The sequence below is a fragment of the Oncorhynchus tshawytscha genome, linkage group LG09 (assembly GCF_018296145.1).
Source record: "Oncorhynchus tshawytscha isolate Ot180627B linkage group LG09, Otsh_v2.0, whole genome shotgun sequence".
Lineage (NCBI taxonomy): Eukaryota > Metazoa > Chordata > Actinopteri > Salmoniformes > Salmonidae > Oncorhynchus > Oncorhynchus tshawytscha.
Genome location: NC_056437.1, coordinates 17,589,491 through 17,614,710, shown reverse-complemented (window position 1 = coordinate 17,614,710; position 25,220 = coordinate 17,589,491). Strand labels below are relative to the sequence as shown.

The 25,220-nt window shown below is 45.1% G+C and overlaps 2 protein-coding genes across 2 annotated transcripts in view; both read right to left on the bottom strand.

The window, feature by feature from the left end:
* LOC112257263 (tetratricopeptide repeat protein 28) overlaps window positions 1-16,309 on the bottom strand; it is a 121,798-nt gene extending 105,489 nt beyond the window's left edge. The window contains 2 exon segments of the mRNA XM_042326638.1: window positions 14,033-14,491; window positions 15,999-16,309. Of these exon segments, the coding sequence (XP_042182572.1) occupies window positions 14,033-14,491; window positions 15,999-16,028 (489 nt within the window). The 5' untranslated portion in view covers window positions 16,029-16,309.
* A 3,400-nt stretch (window positions 16,310-19,709) lies between these two features.
* On the bottom strand, window positions 19,710-24,943 carry pla2g3 (phospholipase A2 group III). The gene is made up of 8 exons (XM_042326346.1): window positions 24,082-24,943; window positions 22,999-23,131; window positions 22,683-22,817; window positions 22,403-22,574; window positions 21,796-22,240; window positions 21,525-21,660; window positions 20,860-20,976; window positions 19,710-20,494 (listed from the first exon to the last, which is right to left on the bottom strand). The coding sequence occupies exons 1-8, from the start codon at window positions 24,701-24,703 to the stop codon at window positions 20,278-20,280; spliced, it is 1,977 nt and encodes a 658-aa protein (XP_042182280.1). The 5' UTR covers window positions 24,704-24,943; the 3' UTR covers window positions 19,710-20,277.
* Window positions 24,944-25,220: the final 277 nt, after the last annotated feature.

Below are 25,220 nucleotides of genomic sequence, written 5' to 3'. Positions count from 1 at the left end.
CCCTGTAGGCTGTCTCATCGTTGTTGGTAATCACGCCTACCACTGTAGTGTTGTCTGCAAACTTGATGATTGAGTTAGAGTCGTGCATGGCCACGCAGTCATGGGTGAACAGGGAGTACAGGAAAGGGCTGAGAACGCACCCTTGTGGGGCCCCAGTGTTGAGGATCAGCGGGGTGGAGATGTTGTTTCCTACCCTCACCTCCTGGGGGCGGCCCATCAGAAACCCATCAGGACCCAGTTGCACAGGGCGGGGTCGAGACCCAGGGTCTCAAGCTTAATGACGAGTTTGGAGGGTACTATGGTGTTAAATGCTGAGCTGTAATCGATGAACAGCATTCTTACATAGGTATTCCTCTTGTCCAGATGGGTTAGGGCAGTATACAGTGTGATTGCGATTGCATCGTCTATGGACCTATTGGGGCGGTAAGCAAATTGGAGTGGGTCTAGGGTATCAGGTAGGGTGGAGGTGATATGATCCTTGACTCTCAAAGCACTTCATGATGATGGAAGTGAGTGCTATGGGGCGATAGTCATTTAGCTCAGTTACCTTAGCTTTCATGGGAACAGGAACAATGTTGGCCCTCTTGAAGCATGTGGGAACAGCATACTGGGATGCTGTCCGTAAACACACCAGCCAGCTGGTCTGCGCATGCTCTGAGGATCCGCCTAGGGATGCCATCTGGGCCGACAGCCTTGCGAGGGTTAACACGTTTAAATGTTTTACTCACATTGGCCGCGGTGAAGGAGAGCCCGCAGGTTTTGGTAGTGGTTGGTGTCAGTGGCACTGTATTGTCCTCAAAGTGAGCAAAGAAGTTGTTTAATTTGTCTGGGAGCAAGACGTCGGTATCCACAACGGGGCTGGTTTTCTTTTTGTAATCCGTGATTGACTGTAAACCCTGCCACATACAGTTGACGTCGGAAGTTTACATACACTTAGGTTGGAGTCATTAAAACTACTTTTTGAACCACTACACAAATTTCTTGTTTACAAACTGTAGTTTTGGCAAGTCAGTTAGGACATCTACTTTGTGCATGACACAAGTAATTTTTCAAACAATTGTTTTCAGACAGATTATTTCACTTATAATTCACTGTATCACAATTCCAGTGGGTTAGAAGTTTACACACACTAAATTGACTGTGCCTTTAAACAGCTGGGAAAATTCCAGAAAATGATGTCATGGCTTTAGAAGTTTCTGACGGGCTAATTGACATAATTTGTGTCAATTGGAGGTGTACATGTGGATGTATTTCAAGGCCTGCCTTCAAACTCAGTGCCTCTTTGCTTGACATCATGGGAAAATCAAAAGAAATCAGTGAAGACCTCAGAAAAAAAATTGTAGACCTCCACAAGTCTGGGTCATCCTTGGGAGCAATTTCCCAATGCCTGAAGGTGCCACGTTCATCTGTACAAACAATAGTACCCAAGTATAAACACAATGGGACCATGCAGTCATCATACCGCTCAGGAAGGAGGTATTGGAGTGGTCATCACAATGTCCTGACCTCAATCTTATAGAAAATTTGTGGGCAGAACTGAAAAAGCATGTGCGAGCAAGGAGGCCTACGAACCTGACTCAGTTACACCAGCTCTGTCAGGAGGAATGGGCCAAAATTCACCCAACTTATTGTGGGAAGCTTGTGTAAGGCTACCCGAAACGTTTGACCCAAGTTCAACAATTTAAAGGCAATGCTACCAAATACTAATTGAGTGTATGTAAACTTCTGACACACTGGGAACGTGATGAAAGAAATAAAAGCTGAAATAAGTCACTCTCACTACAATTATTCTGACATTTCACATTCTTATAATAAAGTGGTGATCGTAACTGACCTAAGACAGGGTAGTTTAACTAGCATTAAATGTCAGGAATTATGAAAACTGAGTTTAAATGTATTTGGCTAAGGTGTATGTAAACTTCCGATTTCAACTGTACCTCTCGTGTCTGAGCCATTGAATTGCAACTCTACTTTGTCTCTATACTGACACTTAGCTTGTTTGATTGCCTTGCGAAGGGAATAGCTACACTGTTTGTATTCAGTCATGTTTCCAGTCACCTTGCCATGATTAAAAGCAGTGGTTCGCGTTTTCAGTTTTGAGCGAATGCTGCCATCAATCCATGGTTTCTGGTTGGGGAAGGTTTTAATATTCACCGTGGGTACAACATCACCGATGCACTTGCTAATAAACTCACTCACCGAATCAGCGTATACATCAATGTTGTTGTCTGAGGCTATTCAGAACATATCCCAGTCCATGTGATCGAAGCAATCTTGAAGCGTGGAATCAGATTAGTCGGACCAGCGTTGAACAGACCTGAGCACGGGTGTTTCCTGTTTTAGTGTCTGTCTATAGGCTGGGAGCAACAAAATGGAGTCATGGTCAGATTTGCCGAAATGAGGGCTAGGGAGGGCTTTGTATGAGTCTCGGAAGTTAGAGTAGCAATGATCCAGAATCTTGACAGCCTGTGTCACGTATTCGATATGCTGACAAAATTTAGGGAGCCTTGTTTTCAGATTAGCTTTGTTAAAATTCCCAGCTATAATAAATGCAGCCACAGGGTATATGGTTTCCAGTTTACATAGAGTCCAATGAAGTTCTTTCAGGGCCGTCAAGGTATCTGCTTGGGGGGGATTATACATGGCTGTGATTATAATCAAAGACAATTCTCTTGGTAGATAATTAGGTCGGCATTTGATTGTAAGGAATTCTAGGTCAGGTGAACAAAAGGACTTGAGTTCCTGTATGTTGTTATGATCACACCACGTCTCATTAATCATAAGGCATACACCCCCGCCCTTCTTCTTACCAGAGAGATGTTTGTTTCTGTCGGCTCGATGCGTGGAGAACCCAGGTGGCTGTATCGACTCTGATGACGTATCCCGAGTGAGCCATGTTTCTGTGAAACAGAACGTTACAATCTCTGATGTCTCTCTGGAAGGCTTGCTCGGATTTCATCTACTTTGTTGTCAAGAGACTGGACATTGGCTAGTAGTATACTCGGGAGCGGTGCACGATGTGCCCGTCTACGGAGCCTGACCAGAAGACCGCTCCGTCTGCCCCTTCTGTGGCGTTGTTGTTTTGGGTCGCCGGCTGGGATCCGATCCATTGTCCTGGGTGGTGGACCAAACAGAGGATCCGCTTCGGGAAAGTCGTATTCCTGGTCGTAATGTTGGTAAGTTGACGTTGCTCTTATATCCAGTAGTTCTTCCCGGCTGTATGTAATAAGACTTAAGATTTCCTGGGGTAACAGTGTAAGAAATAATACATTAAAAAAACGCGAAGCGAGGTGACCATCTCTGTCGGCTCCATTCTTTCATTCCTCAGGGCTGCTGTTTGGAATGTGAACACTGGGAAAAGCTGGTATACAAAGTCTGGTGTTCAGCTGGGCTCATGGTCAGGATTAAAACTAAAGCCCAAACCCTTTCCAGCTGACTATACATTCAGAAATGTAGCCCTCTCACACTAAGTCTGTATGAAGGCCATTAAAACACTAACTCCTGGGCTCCCGAGTGGTGCTGCGGTCTAAGGCACAGCATCTCAGTGCTAGAGGCGTAACTACAGACCCTCACAAACTTCTACAGATGCACAATCGAGAGCATCCTGGCGGGCTGTATCACCACCTGGTATGGCAACTGCACCGCCCTCAACTGTAAGGCTCTCCAGAGGGTAGTGAGGTCTGCACAACGCATCACCGGGGGCAAACTACCTGCCCTCCAGGACACCTACACCACCCAATGCTACAGGAAGGCCATAAAGATCATCAAGGACATCAACCACCCGAGCCACTGCCTGTTCACCCCGCTGTCATCCAGAAGGCGAGGTCAGTACAGTTGCATCAAAGCTGGGACCGAGAGACTGAAAAACAGCTTCTATCTCAAGGCCATCAGACTGTTAAACAGCCACCACTAACATTGAGTGGCTACTGCCAACACACTGTCAATGACACTGACTCTACTCCAGCCACTTTAATCATGGGAATTGATGGTAAATGATGTAAATATATCACTAGCCACTTTAAACAATGCTACCTTATATAATGTTACTTACCCTACTTTATTCATCTCATATGCATACGTAGATACTGTACTCTATATCATCGACTGCATCCTTATGTAATACATGTATCACTAGCCACTTTAACTATGCCACTTGGTTTACATACTCATCTCATATGTATATACTGTACTCGATATCATCTACTGTATCTTGCCTATGCTGCTCTGTACCATCACTCATTCATATATCCTTATGTACATATTCTTTACCCCCTTACACTGTGTATAAGACAGTAGTTTTTTGGAATTGTTAGTTAGATTACTTGTTCGTTATTACTGCATTGTCGGAACTAGAAGCACAAGCATTTCGCTACACTCGCATTAACATCTGCTAACCATGTGTATGTGACAAATACAATTTGATTTGATTTGATTTGGTTTAATTCCAGGCTGTATCACAACCGGCCATGATTGGGAGTCCCATAGGGCGGCGCACAATTGGCCCAGTGTTGTCTGTGTTAGGGTTTGGCTGGGGTTGGCCATCATTGTAAATAACTATTTCGTCTTAACTGACTTGCCTAGTTAAATAAAGGTAAAATAAAAGTAAATCAACAAACATAACGACTGTTTAATAGCAATGTATGTGTTTATTCCACTTCCCGTTCTCAATATCTTTCTCTTTTACATCTAGCCATCCATTTCTCTACCACTCTATCCACGTCTCCCTTTTCCCATTCCCCTCTTAATGGCCAATCCATCTATTTCTCCCAACATCTCGTCCCTCCACACTGCCACTTTGAGGAATCCAACTGTGTGAGTGAGATAGGGAGGGAAAGAGAGGGAAAGAGAGTGAGAGAAATAGAGAAAGGGGGAGAGGAGGGATTGGGGGTCTGTGCTTCGCTGAGACAGCAGAGTTGGTGGGATCTGACTGTGTGTGAGCAGATGTCTCTTTGTGTGTGTGTGTGTGTGTGTGGGGGGGGGACATTTTGTTAGTACCCACAATGTCAAATGCTATTTCTAAAGGGGTTTAGGGTTAAGGTTAGAAATGGTGTTAGGGTTAGAATTAGGTTTATGGTTAGGAGTTAGTTTTAGAGTTAGGGTTAAGAGCTAGGGTTAGGGTTAAGTTTTCAGGTTAGGGTTGAGGTTAGGGTAAGGGTTAAGGTAAGGGGTTAGGGAAAATAGGATTTTGAATGGGACTGAATTGTGTGTCCCCACAAGGTTAGTTATAGTTATACAAGACTGTGTGTGTTGGCACGCACAAGTGTCCATGAACATCTCCCAATTAATATTAGCCAATTAAAACCACTGTACTGCTTGCCCACACAGAGGCTCATTAGAGGCGTGTGTGTATGTGTGTATGAGTGAGTGTGTGGGTGCGTGCATGTGACAGCAGGAACTAAATGCTGATGATGCATGCTTTTCTTGTGTTCTCACACTGTCTCATGGATGAGAGGCTGCAGACTTTCTTCATCTGTCTTCATCAATTCTTTTAATAGAATAGGAGGAAGAGAGGAATTATTTTCTCAACACACTCATTAAGCTTTCTGTTGGATGTGGAACAAAATGTTTAGGAGTGCATGATTTTTAAACCCCAGCACGCACACAACTAACTACCATTCAGATGTCATTCAGGCCGACACCACTACACAGAACTCTAAGCCTGTATTGTGTGCCACTGAGCTGAAACAGGGGATTGGGGTTTATAATTATTTGCATGAATGATGAATTTTGTGGGTTTATATACAGGATTATAAACTGGGTGGTTTGATCCCTGGTATATCGGACCATCTACCACAGGTATGACAAAACATTTATTTTCACTGTTACAATTATGTTGGTAACCATTTTATAATAGCTATAAGGCACCTCGGAGGTTTGTGGTATATGGCCAATATACCATGGCTATGGGCTGTGTCCAGGCACGCCGCGTTGCGTTGTCATAAGAAAAGTTCTTAGTTGTAGTATATTGGCCTTATACCACACCCCCTTGGGCCTTATTGATTAATTATAATTGGTGTGTTTTGTCATGTGTGAAAGGTAGTTCTGATTTAATACTGCCCTCTGGTGTTCATGACGCAATATCCCTAGGCAACCTAAATAAAAGGTGAAAAATCTGTTGATGTGCCTTTGAGCAAGGCACTTAACCCTAATTGCTCCTGTAAGTTACTCTGGATAAGAGTGTCTGCTGAATGACTAGTTGGATGGTTCAAGTTGGATGTTATGATGTTTGTGGGGCTGAAAGCTGCTTCAACGGTGAAAGCTACATGGGAACATGGCCAACCAAACACACTCCCAGAGTTTCTGTCTCACGAGGCAGACCTTTCAGGGTCCATATGGCCCTTCATATGTAAATCTGTAGTGAAAGACTGACTACTTCAAAACCATTCGTAGAGCATGTGACTGACTTATTTAAAGAGCTAAACATAGTCTGGAGAGCTTGAGAGCTTGAGAGAGGGAGAGAGAGAGAGAGAGAGAGAGAGAGAGAGAGAGAGAGAGAGCGAGAGACGGGACAACACCAAATTGAGACTCTGCACGCAGAATTTTGCAAAAATATCCTCCATGTACAACGTAGAACACCAAATAATGCATGCAGAGCAGAATTAGGCCGATACCCACTAATTATCAAAATCCAGAAAACAGCCGTTAAATTCTATAACCACCTAAAAGGAAGCGATTCCCAAACCTTCCATAACAAAGCCATCACCTACAGAGAGATGAACCTGGAGAAGAGTCCCCTAAGCAAGCTGGTCCTGGGACTCTGTTCACAAACAAAAACACACCCCAAAGAGCCCCAGGACAGCAGCACAATTAGACCCAAGAAAATCATGAGAAAAGATAATGACTTGACACATTTGAAAGAATTAACAAAAAAACAGAGCAAACTAGAATGCTATTTGGCCCTAAACATAGAGTACACAGTGGCATAATACCTGACCACTGTGACTGACCCAAAATTAAGGAAAGCTTTGACTATGTACAAACTCAGTGAGCATAGCCTTGCTATTGAGAAAGGCCGCCGTAGGCAGACATGGCTCTCAAGAGAAGACAGGCTATGTGCACACTACCCACAAAAGTAGGTGGAAACTGAGCTGCACTTCCTAACCTCCTGCCCAATGTATGACCATATTAGAGACGCATATTTCCCTCAGATTACACAGATCCACAAAGAATTTGAAAACAAACCCAATTTTGATAAACTCCCATATCTACTGGGTAAAATTCCACAGTGTGCCATCACAGCAGCAAGATTTGTGACCTGTTACCACAAGAAAAGGGCAACCAGTGAAGAACAAACACCATTGTAAATACAACCCATTTATTTATATTTTATTTAACCATTTGTAGATTGTTACAACACTGTATATATACATAATATGACATTTGTAATGTCTTTATTGTTTTGAAACTTCTGTATGTGTAATGTTTACTGTTCATTTTTATTGTTTATTTCACTTTTGTATATTATCTACCTCACTTGCTTTGGCAATGTTAACACATGTTTCCCATGCCAATAAAGCCCTTGAATTGAATTGAATTGAAGAGAGAGAGAGAGAGAGAGAGAGAGAGAGAGAGAGAGAGAGAGAGAGAGAGAGAGAGAGAGAGAGAGAGAGAACAGACAGACAACAAATTCCAATTGAGACTATACTAAAGACTCTTTAACATCAGACAGCTCTGGACATCTTTCCCAATATTTGGAACCAGAGGACTGATCAGACCCAATCCAGAGAAAAGTGGAGACAAATTTGACAGAGATAGACAGAGAGAGACAGAGAGACAACAGCAGACCTTGGGAGAAAGAGAGAGCATTATCATTAACAGACAGAGAGAGAGAGAGAGACCTCAAGAGAGAAGACAATGTAGAGAGCAAATGTCAAATTGAGACTTTTTAGCGAGAGCTTTCCAGAACAACAAAGCCAGGGTTGGTGACCACTGGCCAAGGTAAAGAAACTCAGTCAGCAATCATCAGGAAAAAAAACTTTATCCATCTGTCCATTGTAATAGAAACATTAAAGTATTTCAAACACACATGCAAGTGTTTGTGTAGATTGTGCCAACAGAGAAGTTAACGGTGTGCAGCGGATTGGCGACTGGAGGAAGCCGACAGAAAAGGGAAGAAAAGAGAGAGGGAGGACAGAAACAGAGAGGGAGGACAGAAATAAAAGGTACAGGAACAGACAGGGAGGACAGAAACAGAGAGGGAGGTACAGGAACAGACAGGGAGGACAGAAACAGAGGGAGGACAGAAACAGACAGGAGGACAGAAACAGAGAGGGAGGACAGAAACAGAGAAGGAGGACAGAAACAGACAGGGAGGACAGGAACAGAGGGAGGACAGAAACAGAGAGGGAGGACAGAAACAGACAGGGAGGACAGGAACAGAGAGGGAGGACAGAAACAGACAGGGAGGACAACAGAGAGGGAGGACAGAAACAGACAGGGAGGACAGGAACAGAGAGGGAGGACAGGAACAGAGGGAGGTACAGGAACAGACAGGAGGACAGGAACAGACAGGGAGGACAGGAACAGAGAGGGAGGACAGAAACCTGGGAGGACAGGAACAGAAAGTGAGGTACAGGAACAGACAGGGAGACAGGAACATAAGGGGGACAAGAACAGAGAGGGAGGACAAGAACAGAGAGGGGGACAGGAACAGAGAGGGGGACAGGAACAAAGAGGGAATACAGGAACACCTTTGGAGGACAGGAACAGAAAGGGGGGACAGGAACAGAGAGGGAGGACAAGAACAGAGGGGGACAGGAACATCAGCGGGGGGACAGGAACAGAGAGGGAGGTACAGGAACAGACAGGGAGGACAGGAACAGAGAGGGGGACAGGAACAGAGAGGGAGGTACAGGAACAGAAGGGAGGTACAGGAACAGAGAGGGGGGACAGGAACAGAGAGGGAACAGGAACAGAGAGGGGGACAGGAACAGAGAGGGAACAGGAACAGAGAGGGATACAGGAACAGAGAGGGGGACAGGAACAGAGAGGGAGGACAGGTTGGGGGGACAGGAACAGAGAGGGAGGTACAGGAACAGACAGGGAGGACAGGAACAGAGAGGGGGACAGGAACAGAAGGAAGGACAGGAACAGAGAGGGAGGACAGGAACAGAGAGGGAGGTACAGGAACAGACAAAACAGGAACAGAGAGGGGGACAGGAACAGAGAGGGAGGACAGGAACAGAGAGGGAGGTACAGGAACAGACAGGGAGGACAAAACAGAACAGGAACAGAGAGGGAGGACAGAAACAGACAGGGAGGACAGGAACAGAGAGGGAGGACAGAAACAGACAGGGAGGACAGGAACAGAGAGGGAGGACAGGAACAGAGAGGGAGGTACAGGAACAGACAGGGAGGACAGGAACAGACAGGGAGGACAGGAACAGAGAGGGAGGACAGAAACAGAAAACAGGAACAGAAGAGGTACAGGAACAGACAGGAGGACAGGAACAGAGAGGGGGACAAGAACAGAGAGGGAGGACAAGAACATGAGGGGGACAGGAACAGAAGGGGGACAGGAACAAAAACAGGAACAGAGAGGGAGGACAGGAACAGAGAGGGGGACAGGAACAGAGAGGGAGGACAAGAACAGAGAGGGGGACAGGAACAGAGAGGGGGACAGGAACAGAGAGGGAGGTACAGGAACAGACAGGGAGGACAGGAACAGAGAGGGGGACAGGAACAGAGAGGAGGTACAGGAACAGAGAGGGAGGTACAGGAACAGACAGGGAGGACAGGAACAGAGAGGGAGTACAGGAACAGAGAGGGAGGACAGGAACAGAGAGGGGGACAGGAACAGAGAGGGAGGACAGGAACAGAGAGGGAGGACAGAAACAGAGAGGGAGGTACAGGAACAGACAGGTAGGACAGGAACAGAGAGGGAGTACAGGAACAGAGAGGGAGGACAGGAACAGAGAGTGAGGTACAGGAAAGGGAGGACAGGAACAGAGAGGGAGGACAGGAACAGAGAGGGAGGACAGGAACAGACAGGGAGGACAGGAACAGACAGGGAGGTACAGGAACAGACAGGGAGGACAGGAACAGAGAGGGAGGACAAAAACAGAGAGGGGGGACGGGAACAGAGAGGGGGACAGGAACAGAGAGGGAGGACAGGAACAGAAGGGGGACAGGAACAGAGAGGGATCACAGGAACAGAGAGGGAGGACAGGAACTGAGGTACAGGAACAGAGAGGGAGGACAGGAACAGAGAGTGAGGTACAGGAACAGACAGGGAGGACAGGAACAGAGAGGGGGACAAGAACAGAGAGGGAGGACAAGAACAGAGAGGGGGACAGGAACAGAGAGGGGGACAGGAACAGAGAGGGAGTACAGGAACAGAGAGGGAGGACAGGAACAGAGAGGGGGACAGGAACAGAGAGGGAGGACAGGAATGGGAGGACAGGAACAGAGAGTGAGGTACAGGAACAGACAGGGAGGACAGGAACAGAGAGGGGGACAGGAAAGAGAGGGAGGACAAGAACAGAGAGGGGGACAGGAACAGAGAGGGAGTACAGGAACAGAGAGGGAGGACAGGAACAGAGAGGGGGACAGGAACAGAGAGGGAGGACAGGAACAGAGAGGGGGACAGGAACAGAGAGGGAGTACAGGAACAGAGAGGGAGGACAGGAACAGAGAGTGGGGTACAGGAACAGAGAGGGGGACAGGAACAGAGAGTGAGGACAGGAACAGAGAGGGGGACAGGAACAGAGAGGGAGTACAGGAACAGAGAGGGAGGACAGGAACAGAGAGTGAGGTACAGGAACAGAGAGGGAGGACAGGAACAGAGAGTGAGGTACAGGAACAGACAGGGAGGACAGGAACAGGGAGGGGGACAAGAACAGAGAGGGAGGACAAGAACAGAGAGGGGGACAGGAACAGGGGGACAGGAACAGAGGGAGTACAGGAACAGAGAGGGAGGACAGGAACAGAGAGGGGGACAGGAACAGAGAGGGAGGACAGGAACAGAGAGGGAGGACAGGAACAGAGAGTGAGGTACAGGAACAGACAGGGAGGACAGGAACAGAGAGGGGGACAGGAACAGAGAGGGAGGACAAGAACAGAGAGGGGGACAGGAACAGAGAGGGAGTACAGGAACAGAGAGGGAGGACAGGAACAGAGAGGGGGACAGGAACAGAGAGGGAGGACAGGAACAGAGAGGGGACAGGAACAGAGAGGGAGTACAGGAACAGAGAGGGAGGACAGGAACAGAGAGTGGGGTACAGGAACAGAGAGGGGGGACAGGAACAGAGAGGAGGTACAGGAACAGACAGGGAGGACAGGAACAGAGAGGGGGGACAGGAACAGACAGGGAGGACAAGAACAGAGAGGGGGGACAGGAACAGAGAGGGAGGACAGAAACAGAGAGGGAGTACAGGAACAGACAGGGAGGACAGGAACAGAGAGGAGGTACAGGAACAGACAGGGAGGACAGGAACAGAGAGGGAGGACAGGAACAGAGAGGGAGGACAGGAACAGAGAGGGAGGACATGAACAGAGAGGGAGGACAGGAACAGAGAGGGAGGACAGGAACAGAGAGGGGGACAGGAACAGACAGGGAGGACAGGAACAGAGAGGGAGGACAGGAACAGAGAGGGGGACAGGAACAGAGAGGGAGGACAGGAACAGAGAGGGAGGACAGGAACAGACAGGGGGACAGGAACAGAGAGGAGGACAGGAACAGAGAGGGAGGACAGGAACAGAGAGGGGGACAGGAACTGAGAGGGAGGACAGGAACAGAGAGGGAGGACAGGAACAGAGAGGGAGGACAGGAACAGACAGGGAGGACAGGAACAGAGAGGGAGGACAAGAACCGAGAGGGAGGACAGGAACAGACAGGGAGGACAGGAACAGAGAGGGAGGACAGGAACAGACAGGGAGGACAGGAACAGAGAGGGAGGACAAGAACAGAGAGGGGGACAGGAACAGAGAGGGAGTACAGGAACAGAGAGGGAGGACAGGAACAGAGAGGGGGGACAGGAACAGAGAGGGAGGACAGGAACAGAGAGGGGGACAGGAACAGAGAGGGAGTACAGGAACAGAGAGGGAGGACAGGAACAGAGAGTGGGGTACAGGAACAGAGAGGGGGACAGGAACAGAGAGGAGGTACAGGAACAGACAGGGAGGACAGGAACAGAGAGGGGGACAGGAACAGAGAGGAGGACAAGAACAGAGAGGGGGACAGGAACAGAGAGGGAGGACAGGAACAGAGAGGGAGGACAGGAACAGACAGGGAGGACAGGAACAGAGAGGAGGTACAGGAACAGACAGGGAGGACAGGAACAGAGAGGGAGGACAGGAACAGAGAGGGAGGACAGGAACAGAGAGGGGGGACATGAACAGAGAGGGAGTACAGGAACAGAGAGGGAGGACAGGAACAGAGAGGGGGACAGGAACAGACAGGGAGGACAGGAACAGAGAGGGAGGACAGGAACAGAGAGGGGGACAGGAACAGAGAGGGAGGACAGGAACAGAGAGGGAGGACAGGAACAGACAGGGGGACAGGAACAGAGAGGAGGACAGGAACAGAGAGGGAGGACAGGAACAGAGAGGGGGGACAGGAACAGAGAGGGAGGACAGGAACAGAGAGGGAGGACAGGAACAGACAGGGGGGACAGGAACAGAGAGGAAGAACAGGAACAAAAACGGAGGACAGGCTGAAGTAAGTAACGTTCTCAGAATGGTAGTTCATTACACCTGACCTTCACACTGACCAACAGAGAATACAGCAGCAGGACCACTGCTCTGACACCGCCACCGGGCCAGTATGCACACACAAACACACACACTCGCTCTCTTGAAGAAATGTTCCTGCTGTAATGTTATTGTCCTCATAGACCCTGCCTGCTCCTACAACACACACACACACACAAACAAACAGACACACAAACACACACACTCGCTCTCTTGAAGAAATGTTCCTGCTGTTATGTTATTGTCCTCACAGACCCTGCCTGCTCCTACAACACACACACACACACACACAAGCAGCTTCCGTCTATTCTCTTCCCTATAGAGAGGGGAAGTGGAGTGGAGCAGACCCAGAGAGAGAGATACAGAGCAGAGAGTAAATGCAACCCATATTTTTTTGTTGTACTATTTGCACATCCTTACAACACTGTATATAGACATAATATGACATTTGAAATGTGTATTATTTTTGACCATTTGTGATTGTAATGTTTACTGTTCATGTTTAATTGTTAATTTCACTTGCTTTGGCAATGTAAACATGTGTTTCCCATGCTAATAAAGCCCCTTAAAATGTAATGCATTACAGAGCCAGCCTGGAAAAGTCTTTCTGGACTTTGTCTCTTTACAAAGACCCCTGACTGCCTCAAAACATCTCTGTCTCTTAGTCTATCTGTCTGTCTGTCTCTTCTCTCTCTCTCTCTCTTTCTCTGTCTCTCTCTTTCCCTGTCTCTCTCTCTCTTGGTATCACTCTCTCTCTTTCTCTGTCTCTCTCTCTCTTTCTCTGTCTCTCTCTTTCCCTCTCTCTCTCTCTCTGTCTCTCTCTTTCCCTCTCTCTCTCTCTCTCTCTCTCTCTGTCTCTCTCTCTCTTGGTATCACTCTCACTCTTTCTCTCTCATTTGTTTATTGACTGTATGTTCAGGCTATTCCCTCTACAGTTGAATACAAAGAGGCACTTCATGCTGAGCACCTCCAATCCTCTGGGAATGCTCTAGAAGTTGTTGGTGTACATAAACCATGACACCTATCTCTCTTACCTTGGGCCATTACAGAGGTAGGATCTTAATTTGAGCCAGTTTGCTACAGCAGGAAAATAATCCTGCAGCAACAGGAAATGTGAATTATTATGTGGATTATAATTAATGGACATTTTTTTGAAATGACAAAGCCTTTTTAAACCTTGAATACACTACAAGTTTTCATATCCTGCTGTGCAGGAAAATTCTCAGCAACACAAGAGTGATGAAATGAAGATCTTACATCTGTAGTTTGAGCAAAACCCATCCCACAAACAAAGGCTCAGTTAGCAGTACAAATGTATGTTATAATATAAAGTTGGTCCTACCTTTGGCCATTTGGGGTTGAGCAGGCGGGCTTTGAGGGCGTCGTCCAGGGCGGTCTGGTACTGTCCAAGGCGGAGATGGGCCGCTGAGCGGTTACTGTACAGGATGCAGTTCTGAGGGTCTGCAGACAGGGCCTTCCCATAGAGCTGCACCGCCTGGCTGTACTGCCCCCGCTGGCACGCCTGGTTACTGCAACGCACTGCTTCCAAAAACTCTGTCTTAGAAAGGATAGGAGGCCCAGGAGGGATGGAGGGAACGATGGAGGGATGAGGGTCTGTCTTACGGAGAGAGGGAGCGATGGAGGGATGAGGGTCTGTCTTACGGAGAGAGGGAGGGATGGAGGGATGAGGGTCTGTCTTGCAGAGAGTGGGAGGGATGGGGGGAGCAGAGGTAGAGGATGAAGAGGAGGAAGAGGGAGGGTTGGTGCTTCGGCCAGAAGAGCGAGAGCCAAAGAGAGAGAACTAAAGAGGAGAAGAGAGAGGGGGATGGGAGGAAGAAAATAAATGTGGGTAGGAGTGGTCAGTTATATTTTAATTCAATCAAATACCTTTTTCTCAACATTACAGTCATTTGACAGTCAAGTTGTGTCATCATTCCCTAAAGAGAACCATGCTGATGTACAGCTGTCTTTCTAATCTGTTCCACCAAAACATCAAAGCAATATTTATATCTACATTTTATATAGTGTCTGTGAGTGTGTTTGTGAGTGTGAGTGTGTGTGTGTGTAATGTGCACGTTGAGGTTAACTCTCTGCTTCCTTCCCTGATCTGCTGCTACCAAATGTGTCTTTTCAGAATTACTTACATCAAGGCTGTCATTATCTCTCTCTCTCTCTCTCTCTCTCTCTCGCTCACACACACACACACACACACACACACACACACACACACACACACACACACACACACACACACACACACACACACACACATGTTCCCTGGAGTCCCAGTGGCATTCTCTGTCCAAACAGAGAGCAAACTGGAGCACTAACTCACACAGTAGAAAGTTTTCACTGAGAGAAGAAAGAGAGAGAGACAGGGAGAGCTAGAGAGAGAGCTAGAGAGAGTGGGAGAGGGGAGAGGGAGAGGGGGGAGAGAGGGAGAGAGGGAGAGGGGAGGGGGAGAAGAGGAGAGAACAGCTGATTTTCAGCCTGTGCATAGGAGAAGGGTAGAACAGCTGAGTCACTCTTACACACACACTCTCCATCTCTCTCCCTGCGTATTTCTCTCTATCTCGCTCACTCACTCAATCTCTTTCTTTCTGTGTCACTCTCACTCTCTCTCACACAAACACAGATGGAGGCGTGCAGGAAAATGAGCCATTGTCAAAGTGGAGCAGCAGTTGAAACAGTTGTGTTGGAAAAGTACAGGAACACCGTCTTCACACACACACACACACACACACACACACACCACTTCCTTGTCCCTTCCTTCCTCCTCCCAGCCCAGGTCAGCAGGGAGACACATTCCTGAGAGAATGAAACCAGGGACCTCCTCTGACAGAGAGAGAGAGAAAGAGAGAGACACAGAGAGAGAGAGAGAGAGAGAGAGAGAGACAGACAGACAGACAGACAGACAGACAGACAGACAGAGAGAGAGAGAGAGAGAGAGAGACAGAGAGAGAGAGAGAGACTAAAAGGGCAAAAACCACTGTTCTGTTTGTCACCTAAGTAAAAGCTAATGTTACATTTGGATCTTGTCTTATCTTATTATTATTGTAATACTGTAATATGGCATATTCCACTAAATTGCTATGAAAAGCGCGGTACGGGCTAGGCTACAATACTACTGAATAGCTAAGCAACTTGGGCATAACATCAAACGGATCATCAAAGCACTGAAATTGATAGGTTAGTTACTAGCCAGCCTATAGCATACTATTGCAGTTAGCTAGATCTATAGCCTAAATGCTATGTACTGTCAGAAAAACTGTAGCCTCATTTTCTTTGTTCGCCATTGGGTTATTTACCCTTTCTTTCTTCGGTCGATGCTTCTCCATCCTGTTCTAGCTTTATACACAGCGGCAGCAACTTCAAACTTTCATCCCATGGCAGTTCGCTTCCCAAACAGCCACAGAAACGCTGCGCTCTCCTACAACAATGTTTTCATGGACCTCAGAAAAATGAACAACAAGCGATATTCCACTTAACCGGCCGCGAACTAACTCAAATTATTTCCCAGAAAGTGCGCCATGTTAAATCCGTTTTTCCCCGAGTAACGGAATTTGTGGCGGGTGGAGGCGGGTCTCGGCAGGCTCGAGCTCCACGGATGCATCTCCAGTCGCTCTCCAGGTCTCAATTACCGGTGGTGACATCAGAGAGGGGTTGAGTTACCTAGCAGTTATTCATTCCTGTTGTAAGTATTGTTTCTACAGATTGTTTGTAATAGATCGTTACTTACTGCAGACCTCTTCATAAATAAACAAGTGTAATAGATCGTTACTTACTGCAGACCTCTTCATAAATAAACAAGTGTAATAGATCGTTACTTACTGCTGACCTCTTCATAAATAAACAAGTGTAATAGATTGTTACTTACTGCAGACCTCTTCATAAATAAACAAGTGTAATAGATCGTTACTTACTGCAGACCTCTTCATAAATAAACAAGTGTAATAGATCGTTACTTACCGCAGACCTCTTCATAAATAAACAAGTGTAATAGATCGTTACTTACCTCAGACCTCTTCATAAATAAACAAGTGTAATAGATCGTTACTTACTGCAGACCTCTTCATAAATAAACAAGTGTAATAGATCGTTACTTACTGCAGACCTCTTCATAAATAAACAAGTGTAATAGATCGTTACTTACTGCAGACCTCTTCATAAATAAACAAGTGTAATAGATCGTTACTTACTGCAGACCTCTTCATAAATAAACAAGTGTAATAGATCGTTACTTACCGCAGACCTCTTCATAAATAAACAAGTGTAATAGATCGTTACTTACTGCAGACCTCTTCATAAATAAACAAGTGTAATAGATCGTTACTTACTGCAGACCTCTTCATAAATAAACAAGTGTAATAGATCGTTACTTACTGCAGACCTCTTCATAAATAAACAAGTGTAATAGATCGTTACTTACTGCAGACCTCTTCATAAATAAACAAGTGTAATAGATCGTTACTTACCGCAGACCTCTTCATAAATAAACAAGTGTAATAGATCGTTACTTACCGCAGACCTCTTCATAAATAAACAAGTGTAATAGATCGTTACTTACTGCAGACCTCTTCATAAATAAACAAGTGTAATAGATCGTTACTTACTGCAGACCTCTTCATAAATAAACAAGTGTAATAGATAGTTACTTACCTCAGACCTCTTCATAAATAAACAAGTGTAATAGATAGTTACTTACCTCAGACCTCTTCATAAATAAACAAGTGTAATAGATCGTTACTTACTGCAGACCTCTTCATAAATAAACAAGTGTAATAGATCGTTACTTACCGCAGACCTCTTCATAAATAAACAAGTGTAATAGATCGTTACTTACTGCAGACCTCTTCATAAATAAACACGTGTAATAGATTGTTACTTACTGCAGACCTCTTCATAAATAAACAAGTGTAATAGATCGTTACTTACTGCAGACCTCTTCATAAATAAACAAGTGTAATAGATCGTTACTTACTGCAGACCTCTTCATAAATAAACAAGTGTAATAGATCGTTACTTACTGCAGACCTCTTCATAAATAAACAAGTGTAATAGATCGTTACTTACGGCAGACCTCTTCATAAATAAACAAGTGTAATAGATCGTTACTTACCGCAGACCTCTTCATAAATAAACAAGTGTAATAGATCGTTACTTACCGCAGACCTCTTCATAAATAAACAAGTGTAATAGATCGTTACTTACTGCAGACCTCTTCATAAATAAACAAGTGTAATAGATCGTTACTTACTGCAGACCTCTTCATAAATAAACAAGTGTAATAGATCGTTACTTACTGCAGACCTCTTCATAAATAAACAAGTGTAATAGATCAGTTACTTACCTCAGACCTCTTCATAAATAAACAAGTGTAATAGATCGTTACTTACTGCAGACCTCTTCATAAATAAACAAGTGTAATAGATCGTTACTTACTGCAGACCTCTTCATAAATAAACAAGTGTAATAGATCGTTACTTACTGCAGACCTCTTCATAAATAAACAAGTGTAATAGATCGTTACTTACTGCAGACCTCTTCATAAATAAACAAGTGTAATAGATCGTTACTTACTGCAGACCTCTTCATAAATAAACAAGTGTAATAGATCGTTACTTACTGCAGACCTCTTCATAAATAAACAAGTGTAATAGATCGTTACTTACTGCAGACCTCTTCATAAATAAACAAGTGTAATAGATCGTTACTTACTGCAGACCTCTTCATAAATAAACAAGTGTAATAGATCGTTACTTACCTGCAGACCTCTTCATAAATAAACAAGTGTAATAGATCGTTACTTACTGCAGACCTCTTCATAAATAAACAAGTGTAATAGATCGTTATGCAGACCTCTTCATAAATAAACAAGTGTAATAGATCGTTACTTACTGCAGACCTCTTCATAAATAAACTTCATGCAACCTCTTCATAAATAAACAAGTGTAATAGATCGTTACTTACTGCAGACCTCTTCATAAATAAACAAGTGTAATAGATCGTTACTTACTGCAGACCTCTTCATAAATAAACAAGTGTAATAGATCGTTACTTACTACCTCTTCATTACTGCAGACCTCTTCATAAATAAACAAGTGTAATAGATCGTTACTTACTGCAGACCTCTTCATAAATAAACAAGTGTAATAGATCGTTACTTACTGCAGACCTCTTCATAAATAAACAAGTGTAATAGATCGTTACTTACTGCAGACCTCTTCATAAATAAACAAGTGTAATAGATCGTTACTTACTGCAGACCTCTTCATAAATAAACAAGTGTAATAGATCGTTACTTACCGCAGACCTCTTCATAAATAAACAAGTGTAATAGATCGTTACTTACTGCAGACCTCTTCATAAATAAACAAGTGTAATAGATCGTTACTTACTGCAGACCTCTTCATAAATAAACAAGTGTAATAGATCGTTACTTACTGCAGACCTCTTCATAAATAAACAAGTGTAATAGATCGTTACTTACTGCAGACCTCTTCATAAATAAACAAGTGTAATAGATCGTTACTTACTGCAGACCTCTTCATAAATAAACAAGTGTAATAGATCGTTACTTACTGCAGACCTCTTCATAAATAAACAAGTGTAATAGATCGTTACTTACTGCAGACCTCTTCATAAATAAACAAGCCATACGCTTCATATTAAAGTAGGTTACACAATTGCCTTGAATCAAAGGTGAAAAAAATTAAAAATAATTATAGAAAAGACGATACAAACACCACCCCTTTGCCTTTCATGAACGTATTCTAATAGTTATGGCTTACATAATAATAACCTAACACTTTGGTGTCTTTGATATAGTGTAGTTTAAGGTGTCATCAAATTGACAGCATTGTAAAGACAACAGTAAGAAATAGCATACAGGCTCTGTCAAAGTGTTTATTTTAAAAAACAATGTTTTATTTTATTGAACCTTTATTTAACTAGTCAAGTCAGTTAAGCGAAAATTGGTATCTACAATGACGGCCTACACCGGTCGAACCCGGACGACGCTGGGTCAATTGTGCGCCGCTCTATGGGACTCCCAATCACGGCAGGTTGTGATACAGTCTGGATTATTACAGCGTAAACAAATAATGAATAAAAACATTAAATGCAAACACTGTCTTTGATAATGATATGTGTTTCTATACAAGTAACTTATATGTACAATTTGCAGTAAGATAGAGTATTAAATGAATGCTGAGCATAGACAGTAGTTTAAAAAAAAAAGTATTTTACACTATAGTACAGTAGCTTAGATATTTACATTCAGGACTTGAAACAGAGTTTTTCCTTTACAGCAGTAAGGCCCTGATACACATATCACTATTTACAACTGCTATTAGTAGATTATCCCTCCAACAACAACAAAAACGTGCACTTGTCTTTTTTCCTACTTGCACTGAGTTTGCTGGTGTGGATGTCTCACCTAGCTATCTTAAAGTGAATGCACTAACTATAAGCAGCTCTGGATTCATCTGGATTTACAATTACTAAAATGTCAATTACAAAAATAAATAGTATCTATATCCCATAGGGGAGGAAATGGGATGGCTAAATAGATCAGGCAACATTGCATCACATTGGCACTGCATCTTCTACTAAAGCACATTGACTGTGCTTCCTGGTCATCCTGATGCAGAGTTTGTGTAGTCTGCGTTTGGCCCATCTAGATTTGGGCCTCCTGCCGTTGTGGCCAACGGCCTGTAGATGGCGCCACTCCTCCATGCCTCCACCATTGATCTTTTGCTGCTCCAGCTGAGCAGGAGAGGGTTTGACCAGAGAAGCCGAGCAGCTGTAGATAAGGAGGTAGACTGTTACAAACTCACATGCGTTTGTGTGTGTCTGTGTGTGCGGGCGTGGACCATTAGCTCAGTGGGCCTGTCTAACTTGGGGGTTTTCTTGAAATGATAATTATCTGGCTAATAGTGGGGGCCACAACAAAATTAGAATGCCAGAGCCTATTTCTGGTCCCAGTCCACCCATGTGTGTGTGTGTGTGTGTGTGTGTGTGTGTGTGTGTGTGTGTGTGTGTGTGTGTGTGTGTGTGTGTGTGTGTGTGTGTGTGTGTGTGTGTGAGAGAGAGAGAGAGAGAGCGTGCACCCTTGTGTACACATGTGTGGCAGTGCGTGTGTGTGTCTGTGATGTGTACTGTACTGACCTTGTCCCCTGTGTGCAGACCTGTGGCTGTAATGTGAAGCAGGACAGAGAGATGTACTTCAACAGGATAGTCTGAACCCCAGATATCTCCTTCTGCTGAACCAGAACCTCAGACAGTCTAGAGGAGAGGAGAGGAGAGGAGAGGGAGAGGAGAGGAGAGGAGAGGAGAGGAGAGGAGAGGAGAGGAGAGGAGAGGAGAGGAGAGGGGAGAGGAGAGGAGAGGAGAGGAGAGGAGAGGAGAGGAGAGGAGAGGAGAGGAGAGGAGAGGAGAGGAGAGGAGAGGAGAGGAGAGGAGAGGAGAGAGAGGAGAGGAGAGGAGAGGAGGACATATTGGGGTGAGTGCCAGACACACACGTGAGCACACAATCTTACTGCTGCCAAAAAGTCCTACTTCTGTATTTTATCAAACATTTGATTGAAACATTAAGCAACAACTGCTAACACAACTAGTAGGGCTGTCCTTGACTGTCTGACCCTATGCACACAATTTGTTTTACACACCTAACAAATATACCCTTAAAGGATGGTCACCAAAGGTGATTTGACTCGTAATTTCATTAATTCATTCACAAAATTACATACAGACATCTGTATGTCACAGACCACTTGGTTGCACTGATCTGGTTGTCCAAGTCATTACATATTGTATTATTCTGTAATAATGACCTGCTGGTACAGTTGCAGTGGAAGAGGGTCCTGGGTTCTGGGTTGAGGAGGCTGTATCTCTTCTGGTGAGCAGGGATCTTAAACCTGCAGTCATCCAGGTCTCTGTATACATCACACACATACACATGCTGCTTCCCTACACAGACGGAAAACACAATGAAATGTAATTGAGCTCATGGTCAAGTCCACTCAAAAGGCATTATCAAAAGTAGATGCACATAGAAACAGGCAGAAAGAGACAGAAAACCAGACAATATTTTCTTTCACCTACCTGTGCTTGCTGCGTCCTGGTTAGACTTAGGCAGAGTCAGGCCAGTATGGTGGGTGGGTTCAGCTGGCGAGGCCAAAGCCAATGCTGGGCCCGAGGCTGAGGTTTCTAGTCCCGAGGTGCTACTCTGGGTCCCTATAGCAGTAGCAGTGCCAGTGGTGGAGGTGGGGGAAGTATTGGCAACCACATTGTCCTCTCCAGGGTAAGGGTGGATGACAGGTGAGCCAGAGGCTGGTGTTCCACTCTGACCCCCTGGGGTGAGGTCTGCTGGGGCAGCACTGGAAGGAGTGGTGGGGGTGGATGTGGAGGGAGGGGTGGAGGGAGAGGTGAGGGTGGAGGTGGAGGGAGAGGTGGAGGGAGAGGTGGAAGTGGCAATGTAGGGAAAGGTGGGAGAGGTTGAAGTGATGGAGGGAGATGAGGAGATGGAGGTAGAGATGGTGGAGGAAGAGATGGAGGTAGAGGAGGTGGAGGGAGAGGTGGTGGAGATGGAGGTGGAGATGGAGGTAGAGATGGTGGAGGAAGAGATGGAGGTAGAGGAGGTGGAGATGGAGGTGGTAGAGTTGGAAGTGGAGGAGGAGGAGGAGGAGGAGGAAGAGGAGGTGGAGATGGATGTGGAGGAGGAGGTGGTAGAGTTGGAGGGGGAGGTGGAAGTGGGGGTGAAGATGGTAGTGGTGGTATTGTCAGCCATGTCATCCTCCTCTAAGTCAGGGTCTGGCTGGGTGGAGTTGTAGAAGGTGGGAGGATGGACCACAGCATACAGAGACATCTCATACTGTTGACACCTGTCACAGAGAGGAATGAGGTAGGATCAGCCTCTACTCCATTTTACATTGCATGTTACATTAAACACTTCATGAACAAACATAAGTGAGGGAGGGATCGTCACTCACATGCCAAACCAGTTCCTCTGAGAGCACTGTAGTCTGTGGGAGAACTCAAAGCAGTGCATCTTCAGCAGGTTGAAGAAGACGTATCCCACTGTGTCTGAAATACTGTCCTCCGCCCCCAGCAAACACTGGTGAAACCTATACACAACAACACAATGTTAATACAATGTTAATGCAACCTAAACACAACATCAATACAACACTACACAGAGGTTAGCCGGAACTGAATCAGTAATGTATAATGTTAAGGGAAAGGCAGAATCTTCCTCATGAGAGTCACAGTCTCATAGACAGAGTTAGTTTGTGACAGGCAGCCTACCTGTTATCACAGTGGCAGTGGGACAGGGTGAAAATGTTTGTGTTGAAAACTCCATAGTTGGTCTCGAACGACAGGATGGTGTCCTGACATTGGTCATGCTCCCTGCAGCAACTGTCTGTCTCTGCAAACACACCTGTCACAGGTAGACGGGTAGGAGAGGTTCAGCAACAACAACAAGAGACCAGGTTAGGCCTATTTGATATATTGTGACAGGAAACAGAGGCATTACTAAAGTAGGGCCCTATAAAATCAGTTACATTTTGTCTGATTCTGTATTTTGTTTCCCCAAATTCCGTTTAATTTTACCCAGATTTCTGTTTCACCCTGTTTTTTAAGGTTTTCGCTCTGAAAATCACACTTTTTTAACCTGAAAAACAACTCAATTGGATGTTCTAATCCACAACAATTCTTAACTCACATCAGGAGACCACTTTTCAGGTCTAAAAATAAATACAAATAGATGCAACTAACCTTTAATTCCCGTGCACGCCTAGCAAGAAGATGTTAGCGGTGTAGCTCACACAATCAATCGTTTATAAAGCCCTTTTAACATCTGCAGTTGTCACAAAGTGCTTATACAGAAACGCAGCCTAAAATCCCGAAGAGCTTGCAATGCAGATGTATATAGAAGCACTCTACCATCACTGTCCGTGTTTGCAAAATAAATACCAACTGGATTGATGCAAATAATGATATCATTCTGCCAGGTAAGCATAGACTACTTTGTAGTTAACATTTAATTGAGAAGGTTTTTGGGAAAGCCTTTCCATCTACCAACATCATCGCTAACGGCTGCACAAAGTGGTAGACGCTTTATGTGTTCATTAATTTAGATGATTCCCTACTAAGGACAATACATTTTTGAATATGGTTGAATTACATTTTAATATCTGGATTCCATAATTCTGTCTGCGTTCTCCGCATCGCGGATTTTATAGAGCCTTACAAATGGGCACATGAATCATCATCATCAATTACATTCTGCTTTAATACCCCATACACTTACAAATGAGAAAATATTACCAAAAGGAGAACCACATCTTAGTCTGGAACACAGTTACAGATACAACACCGACCACCTACCTAAATCGTCATAGGTCTCCGCCTTGTTCCCTGAGCCGCACCAAAGCGTTCCCGGCACGATGAGACCACGTTTTACGCGCCGATGGGTTTGCGTCTCATCCCTGGAACTGTCACCACCGTCTCCAAGAGGATTCTGGAACGCTATATCATCAATAACGCTCCGTGCGTGCCTCTTACGCCTTGTCTCTCTGTGTTCCTCAGAGGCATCTCCAACGGCTTCGCGCTGGGTAACGGTTGGAGAGCTAACAGGAGCGCAGTGGCTTTCAAGTTCAGACTGCGCATTGACATCAAAACGTTCACACGGACGGTCAGAGAACTCTCCTGTGGTGTTCTTCTCCCGACACACAGACATGTAGCTGTCTGTAACGGCCGTGTCGTCACTCACTGCGCAGTTGACCAGTCTATTCCCCACCGACCACACACTGTGGTAGAGATGGAGGGATGAGGAGGAGGCGTGGTGAGTTTCGCTGTGGTGTCGGAGAAAGCTGAGATGGGTCTCACCGTTCGACGTGACTTTAGTCCAGAAACAGAAATCCCTCGGGTCAGCAGCAGCTGCAGTGGTCAACATCAGTGACACTGCTGCCATTATTACAGCAGAAAATAAAATGGAGTTGATGTGCATTTTCGGCACCAATGTAAGCACGTTAAATGTCCTTCAGTACTTTATAGATAGACTAATATTTGTAATAAAAAGCACCGAACCCAATCCAATTTAATTTCTCGTTTTATAAAACACTCCCTTTCTCTTATGCTAAGAGGTAAGATTAAATATATAAATAAAATGTTGCCGCACCCCGAACTTGCATTAAAATACATTCACTTTGCAGCTGATACGTAATTAACAGTGGCCCTATTCACTAGTTTCCACTGTCTGAGGATGTCTGAAAAGAGACGGTCCTCAGGCCGGTTTTAAACTGTCCTACGAGGGGCTTTCCCGCCCGCAATATTCTGCGCTTTGATTTGACCACGTGGTTGTGGTGTGTGTTTGTGTAACTAACCAGTCTTCCATCCAAGCTTTGTGTGCAAGTAGTATATGTCGGAAAAACCTCAAGCAAACAGGACAGGTCTAATGTAGGTAACTTTCCAAAAAATAGGCATACACTAGAAGAAGTGGATATTTTTGTGTCGGTAAAAATAAC

What these genes read in the sequence shown, in the direction of transcription:
- pla2g3 (XM_042326346.1), bottom strand. Translation starts at nt 24,703, where the DNA reads ATGCACATCAACTCCATTTTATTTTCTGCTGTAATAATGGCAGCAGTG. An exon ending in CTACCACCTCCTCCTCCACA is followed by an intron (nt 22,241 to 22,402) that starts TCCATCTCCACC and finishes TCTACCTCCATC; the next exon opens with TCTTCCTCCACCATCTCTAC. An exon ending in GTCTGCACACAGGGGACAAG is followed by an intron (nt 20,495 to 20,859) that starts GTCAGTACAGTA and finishes CCTTATCTACAG; the next exon opens with CTGCTCGGCTTCTCTGGTCA.